General features: G+C 38.8%; 1 protein-coding gene and 1 non-coding gene across 4 annotated transcripts in view; both read left to right on the plus strand.

Moving 5' to 3' along the window:
- The first annotated feature begins 1790 nt into the window (after nt 1-1790).
- On the plus strand, nt 1791-1861 carry TRNAG-GCC. Its single transcript has one exon. It is a non-coding gene; the product is annotated as a tRNA-Gly (tRNA).
- Nucleotides 1862-1905: 44 nt separating this feature from the next.
- LOC121097733 (CGRP receptor component) overlaps nt 1906-12680 on the plus strand; it is a 33605-nt gene continuing 22830 nt past the window's right edge. Inside the window, exons 1-4 of one of the 3 annotated variants that reach the window (XM_040614989.1) lie at nt 1906-2053; nt 5606-5642; nt 8993-9091; nt 12292-12386. In XM_040614989.1, coding sequence (XP_040470923.1) covers nt 2046-2053; nt 5606-5642; nt 8993-9091; nt 12292-12386 — 239 coding nt within the window. In that variant the 5' untranslated portion in view covers nt 1906-2045. Of the gene's footprint in view, nt 2054-2092; nt 2125-5605; nt 5643-8613; nt 8700-8992; nt 9092-12291; nt 12387-12680 lie in introns of those variants that run through there. The other 2 variants (XM_040614997.1, XM_040615003.1) reach the window with 2 other exon arrangements.

Raw genomic sequence — 12680 nt, forward strand, 5'->3', positions numbered from 1 at the left:
CATAACTGTCTAACACCTAAAGTGCAGCATTAAAAACTGTTAGTGAAGGGAGCCAATCACCTCATCTCCTGAAAAGTTATATGTAAGGGTAATGAGTTCTCTCTTAGATATTCTTCTCTCTTGCGTGATGTCAGTGGACCTGTAGCTGGTCCATATATGTATTTACACCCTCACAGGCTATATGTCTCCATTGGAAAATACTTAGGAAGAACATTAGAAGAAAAATTGCAAGCTGTTGAGAGAGGCATTACACTTGTTCATCCCAGCTGCTGGTATCAGGCATCATCATCATGGATTGTAAAAGATGTATCAGCAAAGGTCTGGAATGAAATTTTGAAAATAAAGATCATAAAGTGCTGTTGGGGGGAGATATAAAGAGGAGATGCGAAGGAGAAATAAAATTAATATGCTGAAGCTTCTGAACCCATATCTAAAGAGAGTGATGAGAGGCAGGCAAGGATTAGTAGATTTCTGGAACAAAACTCTGAAATGTGACAGTGTGGAAATACTGTATTTTCAAATGGGAGCTGACATCCTTTCCCTTCTTTTTTTCCCTTTAACCTTGCTGGGAGCTGGTGTACAGGCAGTTTCATGTGCGGGGTTTGAAACATGGCAGAGAAGTTACAGAGCATTTACTGTGCCGGTTTTGGCCAACTTACAAGGTCAGTTAATCCTGGCATGAAAAAGGAGAGCATCCATTGCATCCTATCCACTGAGTCAGACCAACGGCTTTCAGTCTGCAGTTTGAAGACCTTTCTCCTGGCTCTTTTTCTGTAGGACTCATGACAAATGATTCTGGAGTATAAATGAATTTGTATCTGTCCTACAATCTGTATGCGATGGGTTCCACATGTCCACTGAAACTTTTCTAGGGGTTTTCAACTGAAAAGGTCTGGAAAAGCTTTGCAGTTGGCTTTTAAACTTCGCCTAACACTTAGGTATCTGATGACGATGGTTCCTGGAGAGCTGGGAGTTCTTTCTTGCCCATTGTCCTGGCATGAAGACTGATCCTGAAGTGCTGCAGTTTGCTCACGTTATTCAGAGTTGACTTAGGATTTGCAATACTTCAAGGAGAAGCAAAGTCCCAAAAGTGGGAGTGGACGTTCCTCTGGCTTGAGCCTGGAAAGGAAAGCAGCTGGTGGATTTTGTGCTAGTATTGCAGGATGGAGGTTGTGAGCTCAAGTCTGACCCGTTTGGTTCCCTTGATTGATCTTAGAACAGCCCTGCTGCAAATGAGCAAGTCTATGTGTATGGGACTCCTTAGGGAGTGAGTGGTGGTGGTTTTGCATATAAACTTTTGCCTGAAAGTTAATGGCCAAATCAAGTAATTAATGTTTCCTGGGCTCTCAGTTTCTGAGCCAAATTTCCTTGCTGTAGCTGATAGGATTTTCAGCTATTTGCACTCAATGAAGCATCTTCAGATTTCATCAGAATGAAAAGGGCTCTCGCAAAACTTAACAGCACATAGATTCATAGGAAAGAATCACAGCGATGGTAGGAAAAGATATGTGATGGTGATGAACTTTGTAAGATCATGTACAGGTGCTTTAAAAGACAATAGGAGAATTATAAAACTAGTTCAGCCTTACAGTATTCTGTTTGCAGATGACTACAGCTTTGATTTTCGAGGACCTCTACGATACTATTTTCCCCTTGTCATACTTAACAGTGGCTAATTGTCAGAATCGGAGCAGGGTTGCAGAACACACGGTGCCCCACGGAAACTTTCTCGTACTTTTCTGCCCACAGTGGTTACAACCGAGGGGGCGGGGAACCCATCGTCAGCTACAGCATTGGTGGTTCAGTGGTAGAATTCTCGCCTGCCACGCGGGAGGCCCGGGTTCGATTCCCGGCCAATGCAGCTGATTTTTTTTTTTTTTTTTTTAATCACTACGCTGCGTTTCTCCTTCCTTTTCCGCTTCCGTCCCGGCCGCCGAAACCTCCTTCAGCTCAGCCCGGCCTCCCCCGCGCTCCCCTCGCCGTGGCCGGGCGGGCCGTTAGTGGCGGCCGGTGAGGGGGAGCCCCCCAGCGAGGCGGCGGACAAGATGGAGGTGTAAGGAGCGGCGGCAGCGGGGGCTCCAGGGCCGGGGGGTGCTGGGGCACATCGATGTGCGCCTGCCCGTGGTGTGTGTGCGGCTGCATGTGTATGGCCCGGCCTGCGGGGGGGTATATCTATATGGCCCTGCCTGCCGTATGTTGCTGGAAGGGTAGATATATGGCCCTGCTGCCGTGTGTTGCTGCGGGGGGGTTATAAATATATGGGCCTGTCTGACATATGTGCTTGGGGAGGTATATCTATATGGGCCTGCTTGGCATATGTGCTTGGGGAAGGTATATCTATATGGGCCTGCCTGCCGTGTGTGCCTGGGGGGGAAGGTATATCTGTTTGTGGGGTGTATTGGGCCTTTAACACCCTTACAACCAGCAATGTGTTCAGGCATTCTGATGAGAAACTGGGGGGTTTGTTTGTTTGCTTTAAAAATCCTGCTGAAGCATCTGTTTGTTTGGGCAAAACAACCTTTTTGGCTCTGCCTCCCCATCTCCCCTGCCCTCCTGTCTCCTCCTGCTCCCTCCTCTGACCTGCCCTGGGAGAGGGGACATGAATCCTCCACTGCAGCTCCTGGAGAGAGCTATTCCTGTGAGCATCAGGTAGACAACTTGGAGTTGCAGGAGCTGAATATGTTGGAGAAGGAGAAAACCTAACAGGTGTGCGCCAGCAATTGCAAACACAAGAGGTGACTCAAAATTTTGGCTAGCCGATAACTGGGGGCAGTTACAGCAGCCAGCCTCCAGCCTGCTGTCCTGGGCAGCAAGGTTTTTTGCCTTCCTATGCTGACAGCACTGTACGTGTTTCTGTCTTGTTAGCGTCACTTGCGCACAAAACAATAGGATTTGACCTATTTTCAAGCTTAGAAACTCATGAGTTCTGTGGAGCTCACTACATTGTGTAGTTATAGATGTATACGTGGAGCTGGTTTCTAATGAATGGGGTCATGGAGGATGCAAGTCCTTTGGGATGTATGTTGGCATCCACCATAAGTCAGCAGAGCTACTGCAGTTCATATTATGCATGGATTCTTTATTATCATTAAATTTTCCATACTGTTACAATTAAATCTTCCATTCCTAAAAATCAAAAGTAGATAACAAATAAGAAATTCATTGAAATACCGGTTTGTATTACATTAGCTTTAACTTGAGTAGCAGCCTGCAGGGAGAAGACTTGTTCTTGCTGTTGTACACTGAAAAATGCTGTGAAACATGCACAGGTTGAAACTTGCTGTTGCATGTGGGGAAGGATGGGACTTGCCCTGCTGAGAAAGATGCTTTTTATACCATTAATAGCAAGGCTGTAATGCACCATTAATAGTAAGGCTGTGACACTGCTTACACATCCACTTGTTTTTTCTTTCTTCCTTGAGTAGCCAAACTTATTTTACTGGTGCTACCTCTTTTAGTACCAATAGGAAGGTGCATCAGAGGTAGGACACCTGGGGCTGAAGTCCTGAGCTGTGGGTGAGTGTCCCTTGCATTGGAATGGAACAACTTAGTCCATTTTGCACTTGAATTACTGTTGGAATTTGATCTTCCTCATTTTTTGCCTCCTGCCTGATGGCCTTCATAGAGGGAAGCTCTGGCAGCTAGGAAAACCTCTCTTAAGTTCTTACCATGTTACTAGAGAAAAACACCCTCCAGAAAACATTGTGGTTTAAATATGCAATGTATTTTAAGAAGTAGATTTAAAAACATGACGTGCATGAAGTGTCAGTGGTATTTTTAGAGGTCTAATGCCATGTACTAAGATATTTTTGATGTATGCAGAAAACCCTTCTCAATATTCTGGTTTGGACTAAAATTGGGGCAAATATTACCTATTTAAAGACTTTTAAAAGTGTTTATACATTTGGTGTTAACATGACATTTTTTTCCTTTCTGCTTAAGACTTAATCTCATAAAAATGAAGCATACTGTTCAGTTGAATATTTAAAAGTAGACATTAGAATTCATTATTTATAACTTACTGCTTTCTGAATGCAAAGTTGATAGTTGTTTTATGAGACTTAGGACTGAAGAAAATTGTACTTCTGCTTAATTAGTTCTGCAGAAGTTTTTGAAACTGGCCTTGTTTATCAGTTTATGATTCTGCTATTTCACCACAAGAAGAATTGTTGAAGATTTGAGGCTGACTCACTCATGCTATCCACAGTTCAGAAAAATAATTCTTTTTTCTTGTAACAGCAAAGTGGTTTTGAATTAAAAAGGAAGCAATTGTCTTAAATTATTTAACTTCAGATAGATTTCACAGGCTCATTTGCACAGTAATGTATATACTCTATATGACCCTTTCACTTCTTTAACTGAGTAATTCCATATATAATTTTTCTATGGCATAATTATTCCTAACAAAGAGTGTCTTTGATCCATAGGGATTTCTGTAGCGATAGGCTGAATGCAAACATTCTGAAGAATTGCATTTACCTAACAACAAAAGCTATATGGTTTGTAAAACATGAATGAAAACTAATGCGTGCGTGAGCTCACTTGCTGAAGTTTCACTCGAGTCAGCGAAATGGAAGTTGAAGTTCATCTCAGCGTATTTTAGAAGGTCCTTTTCATTTAAAAACAATGATAGAACCTGTGGAAGTTTGTGGATGCATTTAACTTGTTTGAAAGTGATGAACGTGACAGTTCTATTCAAACAGTTGATGGTGCTTAACAATACATTGTACCTTTTTTTCTTTTTTTTTTCATAAGCTGCTGTGCAGACCTGAGAAAGGCCTTTTTTTCCTTTTGTATGGAAACTTTCTGTTGTTGTGGCTACTGACTGCTCAGCAGAATGTGTTGTTCAGGGAATATAGGATGTTCTGCGTCAGGTTTTCTCACTTCTTTTAATTTACAAATATAAAATTACAATATCCAGAAGTAATAGAGGCACGATTAGTCTAAATATGTACTTGACTCAGTGCATTCAGCCTTCCAGCAATAGATAAGAATTCTTGCATAATTGGGCCAGAGTTAGTGGGGAATTGTTTGACTGGTGGAAAATGGGAAGCTCTCAGCCTTGCCCTGCTAATAAAGGAGTAGGCACATAAAGATTCAAAGAATAAATAAAGAAGAAATGTAATAACGTTGTTGGGTTTTTTTAACTCTGTACAGTATGTGTAAATATAGTGCCATACCTATATGCACACATATGTACATGGTACTAAATTAGTCACTGTATTTTCTCTTTCCATGCTCTTGAGCTCTTGACTAATAAATAAATAGTGTGTATAATCTGAATTATTTTTCCCGTTAGACTTTGTTCAAATAGAACTAGAGACCTTTTTTTTTTCAAGGAAGTAGCAAGGCTATTTGGTTTTAGTGCAAAATAAACTGTATTATATTTATGTAATAATTCTATTAACAATATGGAAAAATATTTTCCAGCGGTGGCAATAGCTTGGTAATTGTACAGTCACCAAAACCAGATTTCTTGGGTGTTTTGGGCTTTTTTAACTTTATGAAAATAATGTCTGTTCTTTTAGAGTCTGTGCGACTCAGCAGAGGAAAACTTTAAACAGTTTCATTTGAACACAAATAATTGGTTTTTTTTTCCTTTCAGGAAAGATGCAAATGCTGCATTGCTAAGTAACTTTGAGGTAAGTTTATCTGCATCTTAGTTTTAAACCAGCAATTTAAAGCTGTGATCAGTCACTTGTATACTCCTTTGGAAGCTGAAAATTGCCAGTGGCAATCAGCAAGACCTGTAAGATATCCCCCCTGCCCCCCGCATTTCATTTGTTTTTAAGAAAAAAAGCTTTTTGCAAAAGATCTGGAAATGTTTTTGCTGGTGTTGGGTCCTGTATTGTTATTTGCTTGGTCTCAGATCTATAAAATCAGTTATAAATACGTTTTTCAAATAGATGAGGAGCAGATCTTTAGAACGTTGGTAACTTCAGCCTTGTGGTATTTACACTGTGCTGTGCGGTTAGTTTGCCAACTCTTCTTGTGTATGGTGGCTTGTCATTTAGAATTTGATTTTACACATCCTTAAACAGTTGTGTATTTGGGTAGGTGCACTGGATTCACTGGTGCTTTGACATATTGTGCAACTGATCCCAGATCAGGAACGTTGACACCTGTGTAACTGAGCAGCAGTGTCAAAGTGCTCTTTTTTAAAAATTTATTTTATTTTATCTTATGACAAGTCAATATATCATACCACCAGGTGAGTATGATATATTGATATGTATACTGATTGTATATATACAGATCTATATACTGATGTATATATACAGATATATATATATACTGATTGCTGTGGTCTATTTAATATTGCAAATAAGAACTCTTGCAGAAAATGTCAAAAGGTTTTCATGGGTGGCTGCTGTTAGAATCAATGTTTCATATTTAACTTGAACCTTGTGATGTGCAGTACCATCCAAGAACCTGTAACTCACTAATGCATAGTTATATTAAAGCCAGTGCTACTGGAAATGCAGTCTTACACCCCTGAATGCTTGACAGTATTTTTTTCAAGATCTTGTGGTGTTTCCAAAGCAGGTTAGATTACAGTAAGGGTGAGGCACTTTGCTGATCTGAGGTGTGTTACCCAGGATAAACACTCCTAGAAGCCAGTGATGAACCTTAGTCTGGAGTCAGGAGGAAGCTACGGTGCCCTGTCATAACAAACAATGAATACGTATAACAAATAAAATATCTTATTTTCTAGTAGGTAAGTTCTGAATCATTTTCCTCTCTCCTGAGTACAGGTGTTTTTTGTTTAGTGAGATAGAAAGAAATGTAGTGTTCTTGTTGGTTTAACTGCAGCCAGGTAATGGAAACATTTCAGTGCTGTGTTCATGAGTGTAATTTTTGAACCGTTTTAATAACCGAAGTGCTTTGTTTATATTATTGTACTGCTGAAGCTTGAAAGTTGCACAGCTGTTTCATTCTATTCTGAAATAAATCTTGAAATGTTTTATCTTGAGCTGCATCTCTCTGCACACAGCAGAGCAACCAGCTGGTGACTGTTAGAAGGGCTTTAATGAGATACTTGGAAAGAACTGTTGTTGCTTAAGAAACAGATTATATATTATGTCAGCTAAACTAGTATTGAGTGTCTGTTAGTTAAAAACGTGTACTGTTGCAGTAAAGAAAATAGCAAGTGTTTCAGAGGTTTTTTATTGCAAAATCATCTCTGCCTCCATCTTCATTTGCTGGGATATTGTTGGAATGTAGGTGTTCCTGCCTGCTGAGTTTCATGTCAGCCATGGTACGTAAAATCTCGAAGTGTCCTAAAGGTATAGTCCAGAATAAGGAGAAATGCAGCATCCATTCTTTGTGCTCTTCAGTCAGAACTTCAGCTTAGTTTTTGTTGGTGAATATACAATTGTGTTGAAAAAGAGCAAAAGGAAGTAGAAAATGAAGTTACTGATTAGTATGATTATTTCTCATTTCCGTTTCACAGCACAGTTGTCGTGCACGCAGCTTTTCCATCCTGTGCAGGAAGGGATTTGCCCTGTCTGCAGCTATAGGCTTTTGGGGCACGGCTTTTCACTGCTCTTCAAAGTACTTATTCCCGTGAGACTACCAGTACCTTTGTTTGCTCCTCTTTTCTGTTGCTATTTGACTGGCGTAGCTAACGTTCTTTCAGGACTGACGTGTTGTATGTTCCATGCCTACATTTCTTCTGTGAATTTGAAGTTGTTATGTTGTGTTTTGTTGTCACCAGCTACATTTTCTTCAAATATTTATTAGGTAAAAGTTTATAGCTTGAGTTTTGGCTTTCAGGTCAGGGTTGACAGGTGTTCCTTTTTCATAAGGATGCAGTACGCAGTAATTGCAGGACTTGTAGCTGGTTATATTCTTTTTTCTCACTGGCTAGAAATGTTTGTATTCTTATTCCTATGGACTTGTCGGTTCATAATGCCATTGGATCTGGATCTTGAGTGAAGCTAGTTAAAAAAAATTGGGGATAAATAGTAAGAAGTGGTCTGGTTTTTGCTGTGGGTATTGGCATTGGATGTACTGTAAAGCCTGAAGCAAAACATCTGAAGAAACTTCAACATAAAATGATTTAATATGGGAATAAAAGAGTAATTGTGATGTTGTCTCAACATTCTGCTGCATATCTAGCTATGATGAATAAAGATGTTGCAGTGTTGCAAGAGATTTGACAAAGCACAGTTGCAAAAATCAAGACATCTTCCTTGCCTTCAGACTTACCCTCTGGATCTTGCTCCTACATTAATGTTCACTGCATCATAAATGTGAAGACAACTTTATTACATTCTTTTCAGGAATTTCTGCTTGTGTTACATTGTTGTGATGAAATAGGGAGCTAATTTAATCTTTGTGGCTTAACCTACTGTTACACCATGCTGGTCACTGTAACATTTACTATTATGAGCAACTCCACTGGAATTTACAATGGGATCACTAATCTCAGGAGCATCTATAGGTCAAGCCTTTATTTAGTTGGTTCCTGGCAGTGTGGCAGTTGTAGAGTTTACTCTTTTTTTTGTAGATGATGTAAAATTGCATCTCTGTGAGACAGGACTTATATCCATGTTAATATTATAGGTACATCTGTTGTAACAAATCCAGTGGGACTATAAACTGCTGTGACATTTTGCTTCAAGCATCACTGATACTTAAATGGGAGCTCTGTGCCAGTGCAGCAGGGTATGACCCAACTGTGTTCAGTATATGAGGTAAACAAGTAGGATAGATTCATCCTGTCAACTTCTCCTTTGGGGCTCCTGAATAACATTTAACAAGTACCAAAGATCTGTTGTACATGGTCACAATTTTTTTTTTTTAAATTTACATACCTATTCATCATTCTGGTGCCAAAACATTTTTCATTTCAATTGCTGGTGCATTCGTCAAAGAAGCCACGCTTTTTTGTTGTTTGATTGATGGGATTTTGCGTTGTTCATTTATGTCTTCCTCCTGTCATATGTTAAGGTAAAATAAATTATCTAAACCAATTTTTTTTCCTCAGGTGTTCCAGTTACTTACTGATCTTAAGCAGCAGCGCAAAGAGAGTGGAAAAAACAAGCAGAGCTCTGGTCAGCAGAATCTGAACACAATCATGTATGAAGTGAGTAGTGCTGCGAAATTAGCCCAGTCTGGGGTATTTCATGCCCTTAGGTCTGGATATTAATCATTTTATATCAAACTTCCCTTATTAAAACCCACAGTAAAATAACTTTATTTGCCACTTTTCTGTGGTCAGCCTGTTCAGGTTGTTGTAATGGCACTGTCAGGGCAGAGGCCTGCACCTGCTCTTGTTAAAATCTATCCCCAAAAGAATATCACCCCTACCCCCCTGTTAAGTGTTTAGTTTGGGGGGGAGGTTTATTCCAAATATTCTATCCTTTTAATACTCAGGGCAGAACTTGCTATCATCTGATGAATTGGTGATACCGTGTAATTCATGATTTAAAAGCTGAGACACACATCACATATACTGGTGTTTTATTAATGGAATTAAACTAATAACTTCCAACTAAAATAGATAATTTTTTTTGTCAAAAGAATAACAAAATCACACGTACATACAGCAACATCAGTTGGATGCCACATTGGTAATAAATGTTTAATCTATAGCTAGGAAGAACTTTTAAAATCATATAATACAAACATTAACATTTGAAATACCTCAAATTAGCAACTTCATAACAGACTTGCAGTATGACCTATTGTGTCTGTGTCAAGAGACTTGCATGAGTAGCACCACAGTTGGCAGCAGGTTGAAAGCAGTTTGCCTTGCTTGCACGAGTAATCCCATTGAGCAGTGAAACTGCTCATGTGAATAAGATTTGGCCTAGGCTTTGTTTTTGTTTTAGTTCTGGCTTTGTTTGAAAAGGTATAGAGTAGTAATTCCTAAGCCTCATATTCAACAAAATAGGGGCTTACAAAAAAATCTAATTTAAATCTTCATGGAGACTAATGGTCTCTTCCTGTACCTCTCTGAAACAGCTGAGAAAGATCCTGTAAATACATTTTGTCAGAATGCACCTTAAATCTTTAATTGCCTTGTTACATTACTGCACATTAAATACCTATAGAATGCTCATTTTTGTGCATGGGGTGAAGCTGGTGTAAACTCTAGGTATATTTTCTTTATATTTGACTGAAAGAAAACCAGAATTTGGTCTTATGGGATTGTCTTTGCATAGATCTTCGTGAGCTCTGTGCAGGCTTGTGTCCATTGGTACTGAAATAACTAGACAAACCTTGCTAAACTGGAGCTATTTGTTACTGTATATCTGGTATTTTAATTGATTTGAAATTGCCAAAAAAGACTAATCTAGAAAACAAATTACTTCTATTAAATAATTTTGTTATATGACAGTATGATGATTTTGTTCCAGTCGCTGTTGGTGGATAACAACTTCATTTTATCTGAAAAGGTCAGAAAGGGCTTACAGAAAGGAGGGTTTTCTAACACCTTACTGTGCTTTTAAATGCATTTCTCAGTAGTCCAATGAAGCTGGTCCTTAAGAATCCCAGTGTTTCATATTTCGTGGACTCTCTATCTGTTAAGTAGGATGAATTACCCTGTATTGTTGAAGTCTGTTTTCCTTTAGTAGCATTTAAAAATGATAACAGATTTTAATGGAAATACACTGGAAATAACATTTGCATGTTTTTGTGTTTGTCATACTGATCTTGTAGCTCGTTTTTCCCTAGTATCTGTTATTTTCTGCTCTGTGAATACTGATTCAGCTTTTTTTGGCTTCTGACTTTTCAAATATAAATATTCAGTTTAAAGGTTTTCTGAGAAAGAAACTAGAATAGTAACATAGAATTTTATGGTTTTGTATTATTATTGACACTCTGTGCATGTGGTATCCTACCATGTGTATCTCTGTATTTGCAATCCAGTTAGTGCGTCATCAGTCAGTTGAATTGATACTTTTAAGCTTTATGTCTAATTAATGCAGTATCAACAGATGAAGATTTTCTTCCTTAATTCAAAACAAGCATTGGCAATACTCTTAAATCCTTCAGTTGCTGATGCACACAATGCAAGGATTTCTTTGACTTTTCCATTGATGCCCATTATTTCCAACTCTTCATTTTGGGGCCTAATCCAAGCAACGTTCAGGAAGATTCTAAGCTAGTTCCAGTGAAAAGACAGCTGTGATCTGGAATTTGTGTGGGTTTTTTATCAACAGGTTTTTTATTTTACTCAGGTCAAATTACATTATGTATTTTCTGTCTGCTAGGTATCATGTTGTTTTAAATAAAGCAAGCAGATGTAACATCTGCAAAAGTTAGCTGAGGTTGGTAAACGTTAGATGTGAAAAATGAAGGGAAAAATTGTCTCAAGTCAGAGAAACATTTCTAGTACTAGAGTATTTTGCAGATTTTTATGACAACCCACCTAACCTGCTTCTATGAGCATTGCCAAATAAGCATATAGAGGATGAAAGCAACCATGGATTGGGAGCTTAATGAGTTATTTATGGGTTGGCAGTGAGAGTGTCCTGGCACTGAGCACATGAAAACTTGGCAGAAGGTAACATGGTTTTAAGGGTGAGGAGTATTCAACTTTTCTGAAGGGTTACTGTTTTTAAAAAACCAAAATAACTACCAATAAAAAATAACCACCACCGAAAAAAAAAACCCCAAATGCCGTATTTTAGTACCTCTTTAAACTAGCTTTGAATCTGTAAATGTTTGTTTTAAAAGGAAATCTGAGTGATACTATTCAGCTGTAAGTATGTCTTAGCATCACCTGGGATTATTTCAAACCAGGAAAGCAAATGTCTTTCACAGACAGCAGGTGGTTTTTAGTAGAGCGTGCTAAAACCCACTCCTTTCCTGTGCTCTTCAACTGATGATGTTGAGCTTTGAACAGATCAGATAAATGGCCATCCGAGGCCACAGAGGGAACAGTCAAAGCTGTAATTCTCACCTGGGTGTGTAATGAGCTGACTGGGTCATGTCTTTATGGAATGAATTCACTGGGGCTTTCTGGATAAGTACTAACGTAATTTCTATTACATAAAGTTGTAGTTACATATTGCTTGGTTTTTAGTCCCTCAGCAAGTATCAGTATAGTCTTACTGAAGATGGAAAAATGTAAGTGATTTGCATCACCTATGACAGCACTTCCCACTGTTAAAAAAAACCACAACAAACCCACACTAAAAAGCCAAACCTGAATTGCCTTTTCCAGTTCTTCTCAGTGATACTGAGGAGACTTTTCAAAATCAGCTTGTTTCGTACACAGCTGGTAAAGCAGATAGTCACTGTGAAATAACTATAATTTCTTTCTATCCATTGCAGACGTTGAAGTACATTTCAAAAACACCCTGTAGATACCAGAGTCCTGAGACTGTGAGAGATTTCCTCGTGGCAATGAAAGGCCATAAGCTAACCAAGTAAGTAGAGATACGCCTTTGAATGAAAGTATAAACTCATGGCAATGTTGAAAAAGAGATCCCCTTGTACACAGTCTGATAATCTGTCTGGTTTTGATTAATGTATATTAAGTATTTTATGCCATTATTTAATTACTCATCCAAACATCTTTTCCTTCACTCGTTAACGCCTACATGGATGACTATTTCCTTAAGTGGGCCTGTATTTACTAATATATTTCTCAAACAGACTCTTGTCAGTATGTTGGTTTTTAGTGTGACTGTACACAGTCCAAGCACAAAGTAGAGTTCATA

The sequence above is a fragment of the Falco naumanni genome, chromosome 1 (assembly GCF_017639655.2).
Source record: "Falco naumanni isolate bFalNau1 chromosome 1, bFalNau1.pat, whole genome shotgun sequence".
Lineage (NCBI taxonomy): Eukaryota > Metazoa > Chordata > Aves > Falconiformes > Falconidae > Falco > Falco naumanni.